The sequence below is a fragment of the Meles meles genome, chromosome 12, assembly GCF_922984935.1.
Source record: "Meles meles chromosome 12, mMelMel3.1 paternal haplotype, whole genome shotgun sequence".
Lineage (NCBI taxonomy): Eukaryota > Metazoa > Chordata > Mammalia > Carnivora > Mustelidae > Meles > Meles meles.
The window spans coordinates 24,894,036-24,914,690 of NC_060077.1; the positions used below are offsets into that span (position 1 = coordinate 24,894,036).

The window sequence follows — 20,655 nt, forward strand, 5'->3', positions numbered from 1 at the left end:
TAGGTTATAATCAATAATGAGGCAGGAACAGCCGTCACACATCCGGCCCACTGGGCTGGGGATTTAAATCCAGCCCTTTTAACAAGCTTGCTAGGTGGGTGATACCACGTCCATTTCACAGATGAAGAAACAGACGTGCAGAGAGCTCACGTGATTTCCTTAAGAGTCGTAGCAATAGCAGTGGTGAGGCCACAGATCCACCATAGATCTATCCTTTAGATAGATAGATCTATCCTTTAAAGCACTGGCTCTTTTTGCTCCATCAACAGAAGTTCACAGACACCTCTGCCCTGCCAGGTCCTCAGTGGGGCCCCAGGGAACCCTAGGGCCCTGAACTTGATTGTGTCAGAAAAGCATCTCATGACCAAATCGCAATGACCAGGCCTGCAGGAGACCCTGGGTCAAAAACACACCTAGTGACCATTAATCATCGAGCATTTACTATGAAAGCCACTTTCCAGTCCTGGTCACCTTAAACACTTAAAGAGTATGACACGGTATTGTCTCCACGTTCCATACTAGGCTCAGAGATTCTTGTGACTTGCCCAAGACCACATCATTGGTACATGTGGGACCAGGGTTTGGCCCTAGCTGATTGTTGGAGCCTGAGCTCCGTGCAACTCTCCTCCTATGCTCCCTGATTTAGGGGATGAAATACCTTTGACTATGACCACACACACCTGTTTGTCCCAGGGGGCCCAAATTTCAGCCTAGAGGTGTATGGGTGGCTGGGGCACACAGGGTCAGAGTGCTAAACAGCTAGGATTATGAGGGCACGGCCCCTGGCAGTGGCCCAGTGGAAAGCTGGTGCTCACCAGAGTCCAAGTGTCTGTCCCTTTGAACAGGACTTTGGAGGCTCAGCCAAGTCCCCCATCCTGGGGCTTTGCTCAAGGGTTCATCTCCCCCCTGGAAATATGGCCCATCCTGATCTACCTGATCCACTTACTTAACATAGAGAGGGACCAAAGTGTTAGTAGCAGAAGACTTGTTGGAGGAGGTAGGCCTTGCTTGGGTGTTGAAGGGTGAGTAGGAACTTTCCGGGTGGCAAGAATGCCCGTTTTTCAGTTTCACTCTTGTGGGACAGCTCATTTCCAGGTCGGGGCCTATTTCACCATAGCCAAATTAGAACTGATTTCCATAATTATTGGAGTTGGCCAGGACCTCAGAGTACACCTGGAACTATCCCTTCTGGTTTTAGAGATGAAACAACTGAGACCCTGGCAGAGATTAGACTTACCCAAAGCTATACAGTAGGTCAGTGCCAGAGCCTGGCCTTCCTAAACTCTTCCGCACCACAGGTGGCCTAACCCCAGGAGAGGGGGAGAGCAAGTCTATTTCCTGACTTTAGCTTACCCAGCTATGAAACGGGGATGATTCAGGGCACATCTCTATCCCAAAGTGTGGGAAAGAACTATACTTTTATGGAGCATTCACTCCGTGCTAAGCATTTCAGAAACACGACAGGTTGATTGATTCGCACTTGACAGAGAAAATCAGAGGCCCAGAGTGCTCTCATTGGGTGGGGAGCTGATAATTCCGGGGGAGGGGGAGGGGGAGGCACTAACCAGTTTGCAAACATCCTTCTTTCTCACAGCTCCGCCTCCCAGACACCAGGACTGAGCGTGCCTGGCGGAGTACCCAGCGCTCCAGCCCCCAGAGGGCTGAAGGGAGAGGGGCACCTCGCACAGACCTCACTAACCCTGCCTTTCTTCTTCCCTCCGGCAGAACCAGAGGGGTCAGGGGCAGGCCCTGCCAGCACAGGCACCCCCAGCCTCCTGCGGGGCAAGAGGGGAGGACTCGCAGCCAACTACCGGATCGTGGCCCCCAGGAGCCGCAACGAGAGAGGCTGAGGGCAGGGGCGGCCCTAGGGGCAGACCAGGCCAGGCTTCCCTTCCCAGCCTGGCTTGGCCAGCTGCCTCCAGGGACCGCCCAGCCATATTTATTCATGTCCTCAGGGTCCTTTCTGCCACCTAGGCCTTTGGGATGGGCAAGTCTTGGTCCCAACTCCCTGGCTCCCTGTGCAAGCCTAATATGAAGCTGAGAACGGACAGGGGCCTGAGAGGGACAGGCAGCCCAGGCAAGAGGTGAGGCCTCACTCAGGGCTCTGGGCCTCTGTCCCCCTCCAGGAAGTAGGACAGGAAGAGGTGGCTGGTTCAAGGCTTCTGTCTTCTCATCAGCTGCCCAGGCATCTGGGCCTGGAGAGGCTGAAGGGAGCTGGGAGCTGGAGTTCTCCTGGGCCCTTGGCACATGCAGGGCTTGTCACCCCCTCCTCCCCAGCCAGACCTCGGGGAGCGCACCGCACCCCTCCTCTCCTTGATTTCTGGTGCTGGGTCCCCACCCTGAGCTCAGCTGGCAGGACGCTGGGGATTCCTTGTATAGGCCCTGCCCCATGAGCCCCCAGCCCCTCCCATGTCCCAGGTTGGGGCTGAGGCATGGAGAGGGAGGCGCCCCCTGGAGGTAGAGGTGTCCAACCAATAAAGGCCCCCAGTCTGATATCCCACTGGCCTGGTCTCAGTGTGTGCTTAGACGGGGAGCAGCTGGGCCAGGCTGGGAGCCCCTTCCCTCTTCTCGGTGGCCATTCCTACTTACACGCAATGTGGGGGGCTGAGCAGGCAGGGGGGCCAGTGCGTCTCCACACCTCAAGGAGCTGTTCTCCTGTAATGGGTCCTTCCTTCACTGCTTGTTCATTCATTCATCCCCCCCTGCTGCCAACACAGAAGAGTCCAACACAACAGCTGCATCCATAGAGGTCCAGCTTGAAAAATGAACTGGTTTTTATTCTAAACAGTACCGGGGTGGGGAGCTGGAGGAGCCTCTCCCGAACCACACTGCAACTCTTGGCAGACAAGGCTGGGCTCAGGCTACCCACCAACCGGCCAAGCCTCTTGTCACCCAAGGGCCTGCATGGGCTAGGGAGGACCAGGACCCTCAGGGTGAGCAGGCCCGCCCCTTCCCTGAGTCACCAGGGCCTCAGTGCCCACCTCCCCCTCAACCAGCAGCGACACGGCACCCTCCACTCGGCCTGTGGCTGCCAGGGCCACCACTGCCTGTTCTGTGGGGAAGCCCATGCGCTCCAGCTGCTGCAGCCTGTGGGATGGGGGAGTGAGAAGAGGGACAGGGAGGGGACGTCAGGGCCACCTCCAGCCCCTTGCACCAGGGGACCCCCCACCCCCACCCATCCCCCTGCCTTACCGCAGAGAGGAGACGGACGACTTGGACAGCCTGAGTGGGCTCTCGGGACGCGGCCCCTCGAGGAGTGAGGCCTCTATCCCCTCCTGCAACAGCTGCTCATCCAGGGCTGCCCACAGTGGGGTCCCTGGGGGGAAGCTGGGCCCGGCCCAGGCCAGGCCCACCTCTGAGGAGCCCTCCCAGGCTGGCTGCACAGGCCCCAGGCCTGGCGGGAGCAGGGCTGAGCCTTCACTGAGGGCCCAGAGGCTAGGGGAGGCCATGTAAGGAGGTCCGGGGGTGGGAGGCCTGGAGGGGCAGAAGCAGAAGAGGGCCTGACTGCCAGCCCCTAACACAGCTGCCACGAGGAGGGCCCGTGTCTTCAGCACCGTGCTCACCTCGCTCCCGCAGGATGGGTGAGCGGTAGCTCGGCCGGGATGCCTGGGGTGGGAAGGAGTCGGAGCGGCCAGCCCCTGGCCAGAGCCCTGCACAAGACGCCCTCTTGCAGTGCTTGCAGCCGCCGCTCTGACAGCTCCAGCCACCGGAAGGCCCCTGCTGCATCTGTCTGCCCAGGGCAGGGCGGCTGGTCAAGGAAAACCCAAGCCAGCCAGGGCGCGAGGTGCGGGGGAGCCCACACTGCATGCCAGGGCCCGGGCTGCATGTGCCAGCCATTCCCCGGGCTCTCCTCACTGAGGCCTGGCAAAGGATGTCTCTTCAATGTCTCCTCACCCTAATCAGCGCTTGGGGAAAAGCGGAGGCCCTCGGGAAAGGAACCTGCCAGAAGCTGCTCAGCCAGTAAGAGGTGGAGCCAGGTGTGTCTCCCCCGTCCCCCGCCCCCACCGCCTGCTCTGTTCCCAGAGCCCCATGAGACTACTCAGGTCTGACTCAAGGCCCACCCTGGGGCCCACTGACACTCCCCCGTAGCCCTCAGCCACGGCAACATACTCCCCATGCCAGGATTCTGCCAGGCCGGGCAGCTGGTGTCTCCAGGCCTAAAAAAACCCCAGGGGGAGGTCAGCCTGTGCCCACTCTTCTCTTCAAAGGCACCGTTTCCCCCAAGAGGCATCAAGCACCTTTGGAGCAAAAGTCTGTATTTAATGTACCACCAGGCATAGGTGTTCCCCATTTCAGCGCTGACTCCTAGGCTCACTCCCACCCTGGCCTCACACTTCCTGCCCGGCCGGCTCTTTTTCACTTCTGTTCCCCTGAACCCCTCATTCCGCACATCACGTCATTGCATTGTAGCTCAGATGCCTCCCTCACTGGGGAGAGCTAAGGTGGGTGCCTGCTTGGGTCACCTCGGCCCTCCTGGGCCCCCCTTTAAATGATAGTTGGCAGTTGGCACCTCCCCCTGGCCATTGGCCCTGAGACCACCCCCCGCCCCTGCCCCGGAGCCTGGCTAGAGAACCCGGGGATGCTCCCAGAATGTGTCCACGCACACTGTCCGGCATCGTTGGGCCTGACCCTCTTGCACCGCTTCCCTCCCAGGCATCCTGGGGGGTGGGAGGGCCCAGCCACAGAACCCACATGTCCACACGGGCCCTGAGCCCTGGCAAAGGATACAGGCCAGGCCGGCAAGAAGGCCGCAGAAGAGCTGCAGGAAGGGCGGCTCGGAGCTGAGCAGTGGTGTCAAGGCCAGCAGCAGCCATGGCAGGAGCCACGGTGGCAGGACCCCCTGGGGCTGGCGAGGGTGGTGACCCTGCCCTGCCAGCATGGCCAGGTGGACGGGCATGTAGCCGCAGCCACCAGCTGCACTGGACACCCCAAGGCCCGCCAGCAGCACACCCATGAGCCCAGCAGCCAGGGCGAGCAGGGCAGAGGCATGCAGGAACCGCAGAGTTCCCAGGTGGCACTCCTGCCACCAGCCCAGAGTGGGCAGGAGCAGCAGGCTCAGGAGCAGGCCAGGTAGGGCTGTGTGGCCCAAGGCATAGGTCAGCAGCCGGTGTGCTGGGAGAGAGAAGGAGCTTACGTGCGGGTCAGCGGCCCTAACCCCCAGTGCTGGCCCAGGGTGGTGACCACACCGCCGCAAGACACAGCTAAGCCAGCCTCCTCACCCCAGGAGCCACTGTCTGCCCACTGCCGGCACTTCAATCACTCATGAAGGGGAGCGAGGGCTTCCACATGCTGTGGCTGCTCCCCTGCTGTGTTAACCAGAGCAGGTCGGGCCCACCACTCAGTCTTCTCAAGAGCAACCCAACTGTGGGCGACTCAATGTCTGCTAGGAAATGACCACGCAGCTGGGGTCACTCCTTAAACTCCCAGGACCTCCTCAACATTCTCATACTAAGCTGAAAGCCTGAATTCTTATTTTAAGGGAAAGCCACCAAGAAGGGAAGCTGTCTGAAAAGAATTCCTACTTACCCACTCCCACCCCTCACTGGCCCCTCTGCCTGGGTGCTCTGCCCACCCTTCCGGACTCCAGATGAGCTGGGCACACTCCTGTCCAAGGCCAAGCTTCCCCCAGGCCCTGGATCCTATCCCTGCTTGACCGGTGCAGGACCAGTGGTGCTCCTGCGAACTGGTCTCAGGCCCTAGAGCAAGTCTCCTGCCTCCTCAAAGGCCCAAGGAGCCAGCCCTCACCCTGCCAAGGGTCCAGCAGCAGCTCGGGGGCCAGGGCAAGGCTGGGCCCAGCCCCCACCAGCCACAGGCTGCCCAGCAGCAGCATCAGGACGGAGGAGGCAAGAGGCAGCGCTGGGGACGGTAGGCTGAGGGGACCTTGGGCACGCATAACGTGGCTGACGGTGTCAAGGGTGGTCTTGAGGCCGTGTGCTGGGGGTGAAGGAAAATAACACAGTTATTACTGCAGGTTTTATCCAACTCCTTTCAACTACCCTCCTGATGGCCCCACTTTACAGTAGAAACTCAAGCTGGAGAGGCAGGCCCAACAACTCTACCATAGAGGAGCTCAGATCCTAACCACGTGCTTAGCCATCTTGCCATCCAGGCTGCCTATGCGTGTGAGGATGGGGAGAGGCCAAGCCAAAAAGGGCTCTGAAAAAAAGCCTGGGGTGGGAGGCGCAAGGCCAGTGAAGATGAACTAGGGCTCCGGACTCCCAGAAGGAGGGGTACAACACCCTAAGGCAAACTCAGGGCCATCTCCAGCTTTCCTCTGCCTCTCTCTTCCCTTGGGCTGGAGACCAGCCACCTTCCTCTCTCCTCCCAGCCTTACAGCTAGCTCTAGGTGGGCTCCGCTGCCCCTGATGGAGGGAGTGAGGCCAGCCAACGGGCAGGCAGATTAGGAAGGGAATGAGGCAGAAGGGCTGGAAAGGGGCAGGAATCCCACACTCTGAAAGCATACAAAGTGACACTGGACAGAGTCATCCCCTTCCTCTAGCTCTGAACACAACCCCTCTGGCCCTAGCCCCTCCTTTCGCAGGAAGTTTCCAATATCCCCTCCACTTCTTCCTGCTGTGCATCCCTGGACAAGTTTTCCACCCTCTGAGCCTCTCCTTCCTCATCTATAAAATGGGGATTAAGAAAATCCTCTCCCCATAGGATGAGAAAAAGGAATGGACTAAGGCAGGGCCCAGCCCACAGCTCCTGTTCTATAAACTGTAGCCATCCCACTAACTGTGGGAGGCAGAGGAGCCACCAGATAGCCCTACCAGGGGACACCTCAACAGCCTGAAGCAGCTGCTCCAGGTTAGCTGGGTCAAGCTCTGGCCCACAGGGCACAGGACTTGCTGAAACGCCCTTAGCCATGGCCAGGCCTGTGTCAAGACTCCCAGTGACCAGATTTCATGACGCAAGAGGCAGGCTCTCAGGGAGACAAGACTTTTCATCTGCTCCCGTGCCATGGGCAACCTCAGCATCAAAACCCACCTGTCAGTTTCCCGCTGGAAAAATGTAGAAAGCTCCTCCGCCTGCAATGTCCCTCTGTCCATCTCTCCAATAGGCAAACTCCTACTCACCCCCTTGAAGCCCAGTTCAAATGCCCCATCTCCTGCTTTGTGGATGTTATCCTATCTAGTAAGCACAGCCTGTCTTTCTTCCGGGGCAGGTAGTCTAGGCAGATGGCAGGTGGGAGCGCCCTCCTCTTACTCATCCCCAAATTCTCTGTATATGTTCACTGAAAGAGAGACTCTAGCTTGGCTCCAGGTCCCGCTGAAAGATTTGGGTGAGCCCTGCCCTTCCTTGAGCCTGGGCACCTGCCTAGGGAGACTAGATTGCGTCCAGGAAGGTAGACAGGTGCCAGCCATGCCCAAAGCCAAGACACCCACTGAAAGCCTCCTCTTGCATCCTCAAAACCGCCCGCCCATAGGCACTTTCCAAAGCTGAAGGACTTGCCCATGGACAAACAGAACTGGAATTGGAACCCTCTGGGCCTCAGTCTCTTCGTCAATAAAATGAGGCTGTGCACCATCAGACCCGCCTACCTTACTGGGAAGCTCAGAGGACAGAATGTGAAGACAAGAATGGGGTAGATTCTTCCGAGAGAGAGTGGGGATCCCACGGTACGGGTCGAACTCAGCTTTATGACTTTAGGAAAAGTACCCCAATTCCTTGGGCCTCAGTTTCTCCTTCTGTAAAAACAAGGGCATTGGATGGAGGATTAAGATAAAAGGGCCTTCTCAACCTTGACCGTTAATGGGGGGGGGGAGGGGTTCTCGGGATCCGGAGCTACGTTAGGGGCCTCCCATCTACCCCACCCGCCTCGGCCCCCTCCCCGTCCTGCCCAGGCCACGTGTCCCGGGTACTCACTGCAGAGCGTGCCCCCCGCCCCTGAAATGCCCTGTGCGGCCCCCGGCTGGGAGTCGGGACTCCAGCTTCCCGCGAGGCCCGAAAGCCTGGACCCCATTCTGCCTGCACTCGGACGCGTGACCCCAGCCGAGCCGGCGCGCCACCCCACCCATCCCCCCTTCCTCGCCGCCCGCGGATTAGTCAGCAGTTGTTCTAGGCCCGGGTCCCTTCCCCCAGCCCTCCCGCCTGCCTCCGTTTCCCTTCAAGGCAGACTCTTCAGAGACGGTCCCTAGAGCCAGCGGACGAAACCATTCCGAAGAGCTTAGCTTTGTACGGAGAATCTCCCCGGTTTGAAATCAATACCCGCTCACCCGCCGCTCCGGACCCTTTGGTGCTATTTTGGCCCGCACGTCATGTTCAGAGCTCTTTAGGCAGCATTGGGACAAGAGCTGCGGGCGGGAAGGACGAGAAAGCTGTGGTTCATCCCTCCTTCCTTCACCCCCGTGGCCTGTCCGGTGGTAGCGCCCGAGGTTGCGGGTTTCGCGCCTGCGCAGTGCGGCGCCCAGAGGGAAAGCGAGAGGGAGACGGACGTTGAGAGAACGAGAAGGAAGGAGAGAAAATGGCGTCCACGGGTGAGTGTGGTGGAAACGCTGTCGCGCCGGCGATAGCCGGGACACCCAAATCAGGGGCCGCTTGTCTTTAGGGGTGGCCGGGACGATTGAATGGAGCTGCCGAGAAGGGTGTGAGGTACCCGCCGCGGCCCGACGAGCTCGAGGGCCCGCGTTGTTCTCCCCTCCCCCCACCGGGAAGGCCGGTTCTGGAACCTTCCGGCGCCCCCGGCGCGCGAGGTGCATGCTGCGGCGGGGGCGCGCGGAGCCTGCCGTGGTCTCCATTGTGTGGCAGCAGTCCGGCTTCGCGCACCCGGGCCCCCGCCACGTGGGCGGGGCCTGCGGCCTCTCGGGCCCCGCGTGGGGGTTGGGGGAAGGACTCGGCAAGGCCTAGAGCCCGACACCCCTAAACCGGAGGGGGGGGTCGATGGCTGCTGGAGAAGCCGCAGCAACGCTGCTTCTTTTAACCCCCCCCCTCCAATTTCCAGGGAGGCGGCTCAAGCCGGAGGGCTACTGTTTGGTGGAGAAACCCGGGAGAAAAGCAAATAAAAAAGGCATCGCGGGTTTGTGAGCCGAGGGGTGCTGACCTATGCGCGGGCGCCCCGTAATGGGCCTGGTCGGCTGGGACGTCCGGTGCAGCCGAGCTGCCCTCTCGACGGGTTCCAGCCCAAAACCGAACTTCTGCCTGACTAGGGTTTGGGCGAAATGTGCTTCCCCAAGCGGCGCCCCCCCCCCCCCGCCCGGCTTCTTCGTTATTGCTCTTATTAATCTCACCTCCTTTCTTCCCCAAAAAGCAATTAAGTGCTTCCCAGGGCCATTTTTCAGCAAACGCCGAGAGAGATCCGTTTTATAATAAGACCAGCCCGGATAGCGAGGCCCAAAATCCCTACCGCGAGAAAATTCTGGCCTCTTTGACCTAGGAGAAACAAAAGGCCCGAGTCGGCATTTGAATTATGCTTAAGCAATCGTCTCGCAAGTTTATTCTTCTAGGTTAAGCCGGCAGGCTTGTTTATTTCGTGGACTGATAGGAGAGACAGAAAGGAGACGCGTGCTGTACTTTGAAAGAAGGCCCGGGATGGGAGCTCAAATGTGATAATTTGGGGTGGTCTCGTTTATGCGAGTTGTTTAACCTTGTAGCATAGACATCGCTTGTCGTTTGCAGCCTGTTTGTGCATTAACCTGCGGTTATTTGGTAGGGCGGGGCTTTTTTTTTTCTCTTTTTTTTGGCGGGGGGGGGGGGGGGCCTTTGGGGGTATATCTTAGGCAACCTACCAGGACTTACAGGCATTGAAAGAAGTCGAGGGAAGACAGAAAAATCTCTGGGTCTTTCAGAGATTTGATTTGAAACGGGTCGAGAATCCAGCAGCTTAAAAACAATTTAAGGCTCCCCGAGCTGTGTGATCAGTAAAACAGGCAGGTAAATGCTGGCTGTTAGTGCTAGGGTTCAGAATGCCCCTAAAAGAGAGGACTCTGAAATACCACAATCCAAGACACATCCTGGTGGGAAGTGTTTTGCACAGAGCCTTTTCCACCTTCCTCTTCCTTGCAGTGTTTGGATTTTTGTCAGGGGGAATATTACTCTCCTTTCCTGTTGAAGTGTGGGGAGTCAAAATGTGTACAGTGAAATTTTGGGGTGGCTGGACATGCCAGTTTCTTGGTTTACTTCGCTCAGATTGTTTATTGGAAACCTCCATATACTATAGTAGAGTTACAGTTGTGTTTTACATAGACACACAGTAGTATGCCAGCTGGAGGCTTATACTTATCTGGACTTTGGTTTCTTTTCCTTCAAAATGAAGGCACGAGGCTAGAGCTTTTAAGAGCTTTTTGAGCCCTTAACCTCTTGACCTTATAGCAAAGCTTTTGGTTTCCACAAATTGCCCCATACTGACTTTAACTCCCTAGGTAGCGTGAAGCTCTAAATCTCTACTGTTTTTAAAGCATCTAAAAGCCACTATTTTAGGTCAAGATAGGTGATTTTCTTCTCAGGTATATTATGTATAGGAGAGTAGAGTATTTGTCCAGTCTAACAAAGAATTGCAATGCAAACTCCCAAGTCACCACCCAGAAGAGAATGTTGCCAGCATTTTAAATTTTTTTTTTTAATATTTTATTTATTTGACAGAGAGAAATCACAACTAGGCAGAGAGGCAGGCAGAGAGAGGAGGAAGCAGGCTCCCTTCAGAGCAGAGAGCAGGATGTGGGGCTCGATCCCAGGACCCTGGGATCATGACCTGAGCCGAAGGCAGCGGCTTAACCCACTGAGCCACCCAGGCGCCCCTTGCCAGCATTTTAGAGGCCCCCTGGATTACAGCCCTTGCTTCTCCATCTGTCCTGTATTTTTAGTGAAGTCTTCAGCTGCACAGTTAGGGGTTAAAAACAAAGCATGACTGCTAAAAAATCTGACCATTGTGTAACAAACATTTTTGACTGCATGCATTTGTGAGTTGTAGGTAGACAACGTAAGTTTTCAGAAAACAAGTTTGCTCCCTCCTTTATATCCCACCATGGGACTAAATGGGTTGGTTTCTCACTGATCTGAGATCATTCGTTGTTCCATATCAGCTTTGCCAGTTTTCTGTTTTACATAACTGTTCTCGTGTAAAAGTCCTCTTGCAAAGTTGAACTTCCATGTCAGCAATTTAGAATCATTTCTCACATGAGATACCTCAGCAAAACGTAGGTTGAAATATTTTATTTTTGATGCTTCATTTGTTTTGTAAATGCCACATGGAAGAAGTGATTTGCATTTATTTTTTATGTGCTGCATAGAAAGCATGAGTTGGAGTGCTATTGAAAATGCCTTACGGTTTAACCTTAAAATGCCATAAGATTGTCTTGAATCAATGTGTTCATTACACAAAACCTTTAGGCAGTTGATTTGATGTTGATCAATCAGGGTTCTGAGTTAAGGATGTACAGAGAAAGTAAAGTAGTTAAGGTAAAGAGGTAGAAAGGTGATCCTACTTTGAAAGATGGATTCACCACAATGCTCTCAGGTCAGGTGGACTGTGAGGCAGGCTTTGGATAGTGTCCGGGTAGGATATTCTCTGCGAAGAGCTGAGACGTCCATTGTTGCTTTCAAATGAGGTGCTACTTTTTGATTGGAAAAGAAGGGACCCTTTTGTTCAGTACTAATAGCAGTACTCTTTTCTAGCATAGAATAAGGTATGTATTACTTGTGGAGAGCAAAGCATTGGACAGAACTTTTAAAAATACTTATTTAAAGGGGCGCCTGGGTGGCTCAGTGGGTTAAAGCCTCTGCCTTCGGCTGGGGGCCTGCTTTCTCTCTCTCTCTGCCTGCCTCTGCCTACTTGTGATCTCTGTCAAATAAATAAATAAAATCTTTAATATATATATATATACTTATTTAAAATATGTATTTAGTTCGGAAGCACTGTGAAAACTTCTTAACTATTTTATTTTCTATTTGTTTTCACTACTTTTTTAGACCCCTCAGTGGACCAGTTTTTTGTCCCTTTTTGTGTGTTTATACATTTCATATGAAAAGAGAAAGGAGGGGCGCCTGGGTGGCTCAGTGGGTTAAAGCCTCTGCCTTCGGCTCAGGTCATGATCCCAGGGTCCTGGGATCGAGCCCCGCATCGGGCTCTCTGCTCAGCAGGGAGCCTGCTTCCTCCTCTCTCTCTCTGCCTACTTGTAATTTCTGTCTTTCAAATAAATGAATAAAATCTTTAAAAAAAAAAAAAGAAAAGAGAAAGGAAAGATTATGTAGAGAGAAGCGAAGAAAAGTAAAGTTGTGGGCTTTTTTTTTTCTTGAGTTGAAATCATTGTGAGTTTTAAAAGTTGATGTTACCCAAAACCATATTACTCCCAAAAAGATTATATGCTTTCTTCTCTGCCAGTTATCAGGATTCTGTCTTAACTCTGCTGTGATTTTTATTGTGTCTAGCTTTTGACTTACTGTAGAAATTCAGCCCTAATACAGTCAGGAAAGCCTTTGAAATACTGAATTGAGATGATGTCTTTTGCCCCTCCATGTCACAGCTCTGCTGTGGAATTATGGTTAGTGAGGGAGTGATAGAAAAACTAGGTTTTGGGGAGATGCAGCTGCTATTGTAACCAGTCTGATGTTAAACACTTTAATATTGTGGTATGCCTTGTTTTTATATGAAGGTAAAACTTCTGTTCGTGTTGGTTCATCTTGTTTTCTGTTAGTCTCAGGATGATGATCATGTATTTGAAATGACAGCCTGCCGTTAAGGGGGGCGGGGGTTGTGGTCATGGGAACCTTTAAAGTATCTGCCACATCAGCTGATCTTGACCTCATTAGCTGGCACTATATTTCAAACTTTCTGAGTTTAACTGGCTTAGACTCATATTTTGGTTTGGGGTTAAGGGAGAAGAGATACTCATTTGGATCTGTATTGGCCTGTACTTCCTCTCTATGAACAGTTTAAAGAATTTATCTTCCTCCACCTGAATTCCTCCTCCCCCTGTTTTTTTCTTCTCCTCGTCTTTGCTGACTTCACATTATTTTCTCTTCTCGTTTTCTCTAGATTACAGTACATACAGCCAAGCTGCAGCCCAGCAGGGGTAAGTCAGTCTTTTGTAACAGTGCTTTGGGTGTGATTGATTATAATGTTTTTAGAGTACCAAGCCTCCTGGAGTTATAGAGAACTTCTTAATGGAATCTGAATGCTCTGTATTCAGTTCTTGCATTTAATTTCTTTTACAGCTACAGTGCATACACCGCCCAACCCACTCAAGGATATGCACAGACCACCCAGGTAATCTTTAAGATATTTGTATGTGGTTATATCCCAAAACAAAGTATTTCTGTCATCCATTAAAACAACAGCTAGTACAGCTCTTTTTTAAAAATCATGTACTAGGAAAGTATGATGTGCTTATAATCATTAAAGTACTCAGGTGTTTTATACTTTCACAGTGGGAGTGCCATTATAAATGACACCATCCCCAAACTGGGAGTTGCTAGCTCTCCACACCTTTCTAGTATCATTTCTCAAGTTAAGTGCCCTGCTCAGTAGTTGGTCCTTCTACATATTGTATTATGTTTAAATTAATTTAATTTAGTTTTATAGTAGTTCTGCAGAAGAAGATGTTATTAGGACATTTTGCAAACGAAAAAATTGCAGCACAAAGAGAGGTCAATTTCCCAGTGGCCACATAGTAAATGACAGGGTCAGCTCTATATGGCTGCCTAGCTACAGAGCTTCTGAGCCCTTTCCAGTACATGAGTTTATGTTTAAAAGCCTAGGCCAACAGATTCTAGAAATTAGCATCCATCCTAGTGTTCTCAAGACCACTTTGAATTCTGAAATGGTCACTGACATAAAATGGATACTAATAACTGCTATTGAAATATTCTAGGACAGACAGATGTGTGATGCCTCTGACAGGTCTTACATAACTGGTCATTCACATCTAGAATGTGATCATGCTAATAGCTGGAAGAATACCTCATTCCTTGCCAGATTACTGATACCCAAGTTCAAAAGACAGTTTTTGATATGTTAATCTTAAGGAGACTTGCAGTGTTCTGGTTCATTTTCTTTGAAGTGGTGTAAGTTTTTAAATATTTAGGTCAAGCTGAAAATCTGGTTTTTCAAACTAACAGATTTTAATCCCATTTTCCTTTTCTTTCTCTTGGTTCATTTTGTCTTCCTAACACTTGTCTCCAGTTGCTAAAAACGGTGCTACGCTAAGTGCTGGCAATTACACACCTGTTCCGTTATTGCCCATCCCTTGAGAGTGTCTTGTTAATCTCCTGTATAGTTAACTGAGAGTTTGCCTCATTATCTCAGGCACTTTTTTTGTAGTTAAGTTTATAAAAATACAAGTGGATTAGGTAAAGGAAAGCAAGCATTCATGATACTGTGATCACTTGTCTGTTTTTTACAATGTTTACTAGAAAGCAGTAGTTCTGGCTTTGATTCTTCTAATTTAGAGACCTAGAAATAAGTCAATCTTTTTTTTTTTTTTTTTTTTTTTTTTTTACTAAAATACAAGGTTTATGTATGAACTTGCATCCATTTGCATCCATTTTCTTTGAGCAGGCGTATGGGCAGCAAAGTTATGGAACCTATGGACAGCCCACTGATGTCAGCTATACCCAGGCTCAGACCACTGCTACCTATGGGCAGACCGCCTATGCAACTTCTTATGGACAGCCTCCTGCTGGTAAGGCCTGCCTTGGAGAATTTTTAGATCATAGCCACTGGGGTGTTTGCTAAGAATCTTGTTATGTATGCCCTCAGGTGTATATTCTTTTCCATACCTTGGCATCTGAGGATCCTTTATTCTTAGATGGAGCTCCCTCCACCCCCTTATAGTCTTCTGAAGGATTTCTGAAAGAATGTGGGTGGGATAATTTCCTTTTAACTATTTCAGTCAAGTGTATCAAATAATCTTATAACAAAATGGAGACTATGTAAAAGATTGTGCTAATGGTAATACTGGGTAAGAATGAGCCTTCTTAAAGTGAGCTGCTTAAAATCAAACTGATTTTCACATCTGTTTGCTTCATCTGATAGTGTACCCTCTACTTTTTGTTTTGTGCTTTCCACAGTAGAAGGGACCAGTACAGGTTTGACTATCCTGCTCATTCTTGCATGGGAAATGCTTTCCATCTTGTCTAACCTTGTAATGTTGACCCTTTAGGTGTTTTCATCTGTTTAACCCTCAAACTTTCTAACATCACACACAACAAGGTGCTAATGGGAAATTGCTTCAGGTGCCATTCACAGATCCATGTTCTTTTCTTTTTGTGATTTTGGGAGAGGTTTTGCTTTATTTTACATTATTTTGTGTCAGGCCTTAATAATAGTTGTTCACTTTCCCAAAGGTATTTCAGATGACTATTCCCCAGCTGATTCCCCCCTATTCCCTGAAGGATAGATTGCATGAGTAGATTTATTTAGAGGAACAGACCGCCACCCTGCATGTAATGTTTGTCTCTTGGTTGGTTTCCAGTCCAGATACATTTTATTTTTTGTTTTAAATGTTAATGAATTATTTTAATTCATAGTGTGTGTTAAAGAACAGCATTCCGGGGAGCTAAAAGATAAACTATTCTGAGAATTAGAATAAATTGTATCCTAATACTAGGATTGAGTGGAGTATGTGAAAAACTTACAAGAATTTTTGTGTTTAGTGCTGCTGTGTAACATTTTAGAAACCCTACCTTCTTCCTATCCACCCATTCTTGTCTTTATTATTAGAAGGGAATATTGAATACAAAAGTCTTAAAAACATAAAAACTCTTATTTTTAAACTATTTTCAATTCCCTAAGTTACACATAAACTTATCTCAGAGTCTTTAGTAGGGGAAAAATCTGTATCTGTAATTTATGTCCTTGAGTGACGGTGTCCTGGTTTTGATGGGCAATGTTTCCTAATCTGTGTAACTAATGCATATCTCAAATAGGATGGGAACCATTTACACTTCTGCTGGTGTTAGCTACAACTGAAGGAAAAGCTGGAGCTAGAACTACACAGTTTGGATTTTTAGCACAGAATTTTGAAATTGTGAGACTGAACTTTACAAGTTCAAGCTATTTTAATTTTTTATAGATTATGATTGATATGTAATAGGAGGTTTAGGTATACAATCTAATGATTCCATATTTGTTTATGTTATGAAATGATTACCACAGAAAATCTAGTTAACATCCATTGGCACACACAGTTAACAAACTTCTTTCCTTGGAGTGAGAACATCCAAGGTCCATTCACTTATCAACTTTAAAATACACAATACAGTTTATTAACTATAATCACCATGCTGTAGGTTACATTCCTGCATATCACTTTGCAACCAGAAGTTTGTAGTTTTTTGACCACCTTCCCTCATTTTTTTTAAGGTTTTACTTACTTATTTTTGACAGAGAGTGCACAAGCAGGGGGAGTGGCAGGCAGAGGAAGAAGCAGGGAACTTGATGTGGGGCTGGATCCCAGACCCTGGGATCGTGACCTGAGCCAAAGGCAGACACTTAACTGACTGAGCCACCAAGGCACCCCAGCTTTCCCTCATTTTTAAAAATAAGTATCATTTGAAGATAAATAATACAGCTTAGATTAAGCCTTTGGCATTTCTAGATCATTTTATAGGGATATGATAAAGTCATTTATAGGAAACACAGGGGTCTTCTAGGTTTTTCTTTAGAGTCCTGTGTTCTCATTGTCATTAATTGAACAAGTCCCATTGTGAGCACACAAATGTAGGACATTCTGATACAGAAACCAGTGGCTTTGATGAGCAAGAGACTGCACTTAATAAGGACTGTTTTATGGATTTTATAGTTTATGGAGAACCATACATAACCTCCCTTAATGCTCCCATCAACCTTTGGAGTGTAGAGACCGGAATTAAACCGGATGGGCAAACTGAGGCTGAACCAAACTAAGTTAGGACTCTCACAGTAAGTGGCTTCAAGCACACATTTTTCCTTACTTCATGTAGTCTTTACACATAAAAGTCATTGGATAGTTATTGAGCAGAATGTAGAAAAAGACCCTTTTCTCCTAATAGAATTTTTTTAATTAGGCTTTAAGAGAAAATAGCCATATAAATTCTCATTTCATTAGTTAGAATAGAAACTTTAGTTTTTACTGTTCAAGTAAACAAAAATTTTGGTTGATTTGTGTAATGTTTACTACCTTTCTCCTTAAAGTCATCAGCGCAGAGTAGATGTGTTGTCTTTTGCCATTGGTCTTTTTTATTGTCATTAAATCATTTTGCTCTCTTAATTTTTGCTCATTTGCCTGGCTGTTTGTGTGGGTACTAGAGATTAATTAAAGATTATTAATTAACCCAGTGTCTATTACCGTAATCTTTAGCACTCCAAGGCTCTAACAGTTACTGTATAGTTTTATAATACTGGTTATTTCCCTGATCAGTCTTTGTTGTTGTTGCTGTTGTTTTTTTTAATTGCCCTTGTGAATCTTATAGATGGTCTTGTCATCATGTAGGGGAAAAAAATCTGTGTAGGAGTAATGGGGTAGGTGGAATTAGATTCCAGTTAAATTTAAATAAATGAGTGCTTTATATGGTTGACATTAGGACTCCGCAAAGCACTTTTATTTATTTATTTATTTATTTTAAGATTTTATTTATGTATTTGACAGAGATCACAAGTAGGCAGAGAGGCAAGCAGAGAGATGTGGGGGGAAGCAGGCTCCCTGTCAAGCAGAAAGCCCAGTGCGGGAGGTCGATCCTAGGACCCTGAGATCATGACCTGAGCTGAGGGCAGGGCAGAAGCTTAACCCACTGAGCCACCCAGGTGCCCCTGCGAAGCACTTTTAAATTAAATAAACAGATGGATGACTTGCCAACTCAAAAAAACTTCATTGCTTGAGGCTCTCTGTTTTGTGTGTTATGCTTGCTTACATATTTCAGCCTAGCAGTTTTGAGAAGGAAATTACTGTCTTTGTGTATAATTAAACTCAGAATTTCCCTAAAATGTTTGGAATGGAGAAAAAAAGTATTACACTGTGCTACAGGAAGTGACACTTATGTAAAAAGAGAAGTTGGTGTTTGTTGTTGACTAGTAAGTTGTATGTATAATGAGGACACTTAATTCTAACTGAAGTTGAAGGCCTTAAATTTTAACTAAAATGAGCGATCTTAATTCAAGATTTGCTCTAAGTACTGAAACTCTTATACTTTAGTGAGATGTAGACTACTTTTTGGTGGATATAAATGCTGAGAACTAGACCCCACTTTTTATTGCGTGGCTAGTTTGTTGTGCTCACTGACCATTAGGAGTCAGAAGAGCCAGGAAAGGTTATGACATATCTCACACATCTCACAGGACAAGAACTCAGGTTAGGAGCTGCAGATTGGGGGAGGAGACGGGGGGGTACTTCTGTCACAGTGCAAGCCCAAGTTCCAGATGAAAGGGTCGGCATCCCTGCCTGGTCTGGTAGAGGCAGGAAGGAACCTACCTTGGTTTGCGTCATACCTCTAAATGCAGCAGGTCTTTGGGATACCTGATTAGGGGACCAGCATGGTTAGCTCTAGGGTCTATTTTCAATATTTCCAAACAGGAAAAAGACTTTTTTGCTTGTGATGGGTAAATAAGAAAGGAATGGAGGGTGGGTAATTTGATGACAAACCTAGAATCTTAGATGGTTTCATCATGTGAAAAACATTTACATTTTAAGGTTTATTGGGGGGTATTAAGTTTAATTTATTAAGTTTAATTAAAATCATTTATCAGAAAGGTCAAATATGATAATCTGTCTTGGTTATTCTTAAGCAAGTGTAATTTGCTTCTTCAAGTGCCTTTTCAGGCACTGAAAGGCCTGAAGAAGAAGTATCTTCTTCAAGTGCCATTTCAAAATTTACTGCTGGTAGCAAGCATCTTTTTAGTTGTTACCTGGAACAAAAGTAGTTCTTGGACATCTCCCATGGAAAATTAAACACATGTTCTCTGGAATTTCAGCTTCCTTTAATTAAACATGAACTGCCCATGTCAGAATGCTTGGGACTGAATGAAAAATAATTCCAAATTACAGGTTTTAATGCTAGAACTATTACCTGGATCATCATTTTTAGCTATTTTAGCAATGTGACATTGCTTTTTCCTTTCTGGGACATTTTATTCCTGCTTGAGAGTTTTTTGGGGTACTTAACTAGTTGAAATTGTTCAGAAGACCTGCTAGCAAGACCAATATAGGATCCCCAAAAGCAGACTTCTCGCCTATTGAATCCAGAGGGGAAGGTGCAGCAAGAACCTTGTTTTCTGTACTGACACTTTCTGTAGTATACCCTGTTTCCTCCTTTTTGTTAGGTATTTTAGAGCTGAAGAGAGTGCTAAATATTGGTTGGTTGCTACTGATAGTGGAGGGGAAGGTATTTAAAGGGGCTAAATATTTTGATGGTTTAAAGTAGGTGGTTTACAAACTATTTTGTTAACAAGTATCTAGGCAGCTCTCTGAGGAGCCAGAAATCTGATGTAGTTCTCCTTTGTTCTAGGTTATACTACTCCAACTGCCCCCCAGGCATACAGCCAGCCTGTCCAGGGGTATGGCACTGGTGCTTACGATACCACCACTGCTACAGTCACTACCACCCAGGCCTCCTATGCAGCTCAGTCTGCTTATGGCACTCAACCTGCTTACCCAGCCTATGGGCAGCAGCCAGCAGCCACCGCACCTGCAAGGTAAGGCCACACTCCCCTAGTTCCTACACTAGCGCACATCAGCCTGTTTCGGGAAAGAGCAATTATGCACAATTAGAGAATCCAGGACTTCTTTCCTTTTTAATGGTCACTCTTAACATGCTTACCTTTAGAGGTTCACTGTGTGCTTATAGTCATCACAGTAATGCTTTAGGACGCATCACAGACACATTGTTCTCCATTTAGTAGAGAAATGGTGCCATCCAGGGGCCAAGATGAGGAATGTCACTGGCCAGATGTCTAGTTTCTAAACATCCAGTTTCAGAAGAATGACCTTTTAGGGTAGGAGGAGACTATTGTATTTACTTTACCAACCCCCCCCCCCCCCCCCCAAAAAATGGAGTGTGTGTTTTCCTTCACAACAGAACAACTGATAGAATTGTACTTTTGGTTTTATTGACTTTGTAAATGGATAACAGCTTTCTCTTTGGGACAAAAATGGCAGTTCACAGTACAGGGGAGGTGGGAAGTCATACACTTGTGTCTTGGTGAAAAGAATTGACTTTTTTTTCTGTATTATGTAGTGGCTTGGTCTTCTAAATATCATAAGCAAGTATATATTCTTAAGTGGGTACCTTGCTTTGGGGTGAATATTTGGGCAAACAGTTTCATACTCCATGACTAATGAGCAGGTAAATAGTATTGATTATTACTTAACAGAAGATTTCAGGTCTTTGCTTTAGGCAATGCACATAGGTGGCTTCTGCATACAGTCTTGAAGGAACATTGAATTCTGATTTGAAAGAAGACTTTTTAGGGAATAAACAAGAGATCAACTTGTAACCTAGACTTTATGCCTACTGTAGAGGTAAGAACTTAGCTCTGGCAAACACTCATGAAATTACTTCTAAAGTGCACAGTGAGTAATCAGAGCTACTTAGTAGTTTACATCTACTAGAGATCCTGTGCAGTAGCTAGAATAAACTAACTGATTCCTATAGGGTTCCCTTTCAGTTGACCTAGGCATTTCAGAAGGTTACCAGCTGTTTGAAGTCCTATTTGATGATCCATTGCAACAGTATATCCAAGCCATAGCT

General features: G+C 48.5%; 3 protein-coding genes across 16 annotated transcripts in view; 2 read left to right on the top strand and 1 right to left on the bottom strand.

Annotated features, from left to right (window-relative positions):
• Positions 1 to 2,500, top strand: part of EMID1 (EMI domain containing 1) — a 44,570-nt gene extending 42,070 nt beyond the window's left edge. For 5 of the 10 annotated variants that reach the window (XM_046025197.1, XM_046025196.1, XM_046025204.1 and 2 more), the window contains one exon: positions 1,726 to 1,995. In XM_046025197.1, coding sequence (XP_045881153.1) covers positions 1,726 to 1,850 — 125 coding nt within the window. In that variant the 3' untranslated portion in view covers positions 1,851 to 1,995. Of the gene's footprint in view, positions 1 to 1,725 lie in introns of all 10 variants that reach the window. The other 5 variants (XM_046025201.1, XM_046025198.1, XM_046025202.1 and 2 more) reach the window with 2 other exon arrangements.
• A 256-nt stretch (positions 2,501 to 2,756) lies between these two features.
• Positions 2,757 to 8,346, bottom strand: RHBDD3 (rhomboid domain containing 3). Of its 3 annotated transcripts, none has more exons than XM_046025206.1 (7): positions 8,217 to 8,346; positions 7,542 to 7,688; positions 5,746 to 5,934; positions 4,729 to 5,112; positions 3,564 to 3,726; positions 3,193 to 3,474; positions 2,757 to 3,087 (listed from the first exon to the last, which is right to left on the bottom strand). In XM_046025206.1, the coding sequence occupies exons 3-7, from the start codon at positions 5,891 to 5,893 to the stop codon at positions 2,910 to 2,912; spliced, it is 1,155 nt and encodes a 384-aa protein (XP_045881162.1). In that variant the 5' UTR covers positions 5,894 to 5,934; positions 7,542 to 7,688; positions 8,217 to 8,346; the 3' UTR covers positions 2,757 to 2,909. The 3 variants fall into 3 exon arrangements, with proteins under 3 accessions (XP_045881162.1, XP_045881161.1, XP_045881163.1); XM_046025205.1 differs by lacking the exon at positions 8,217 to 8,346 and adding an exon at positions 7,867 to 8,096; XM_046025207.1 differs by lacking the exons at positions 7,542 to 7,688; positions 8,217 to 8,346 and adding an exon at positions 6,988 to 7,501.
• Positions 8,347 to 8,378: 32 nt separating this feature from the next.
• The window catches only part of EWSR1 (EWS RNA binding protein 1), a 29,336-nt gene continuing 17,059 nt past the window's right edge, over positions 8,379 to 20,655 (top strand). For 2 of the 3 annotated variants that reach the window (XM_046025192.1, XM_046025193.1), the window contains exons 1-5: positions 8,382 to 8,477; positions 12,971 to 13,007; positions 13,150 to 13,201; positions 14,492 to 14,615; positions 19,414 to 19,600. In XM_046025192.1, the coding sequence (XP_045881148.1) occupies positions 8,465 to 8,477; positions 12,971 to 13,007; positions 13,150 to 13,201; positions 14,492 to 14,615; positions 19,414 to 19,600 (413 nt within the window). In that variant the 5' untranslated portion in view covers positions 8,382 to 8,464. Of the gene's footprint in view, positions 8,478 to 12,970; positions 13,008 to 13,149; positions 13,202 to 14,491; positions 14,616 to 19,413; positions 19,601 to 20,655 lie in introns of all 3 variants that reach the window. The other variant, XM_046025194.1, reaches the window with a different exon arrangement.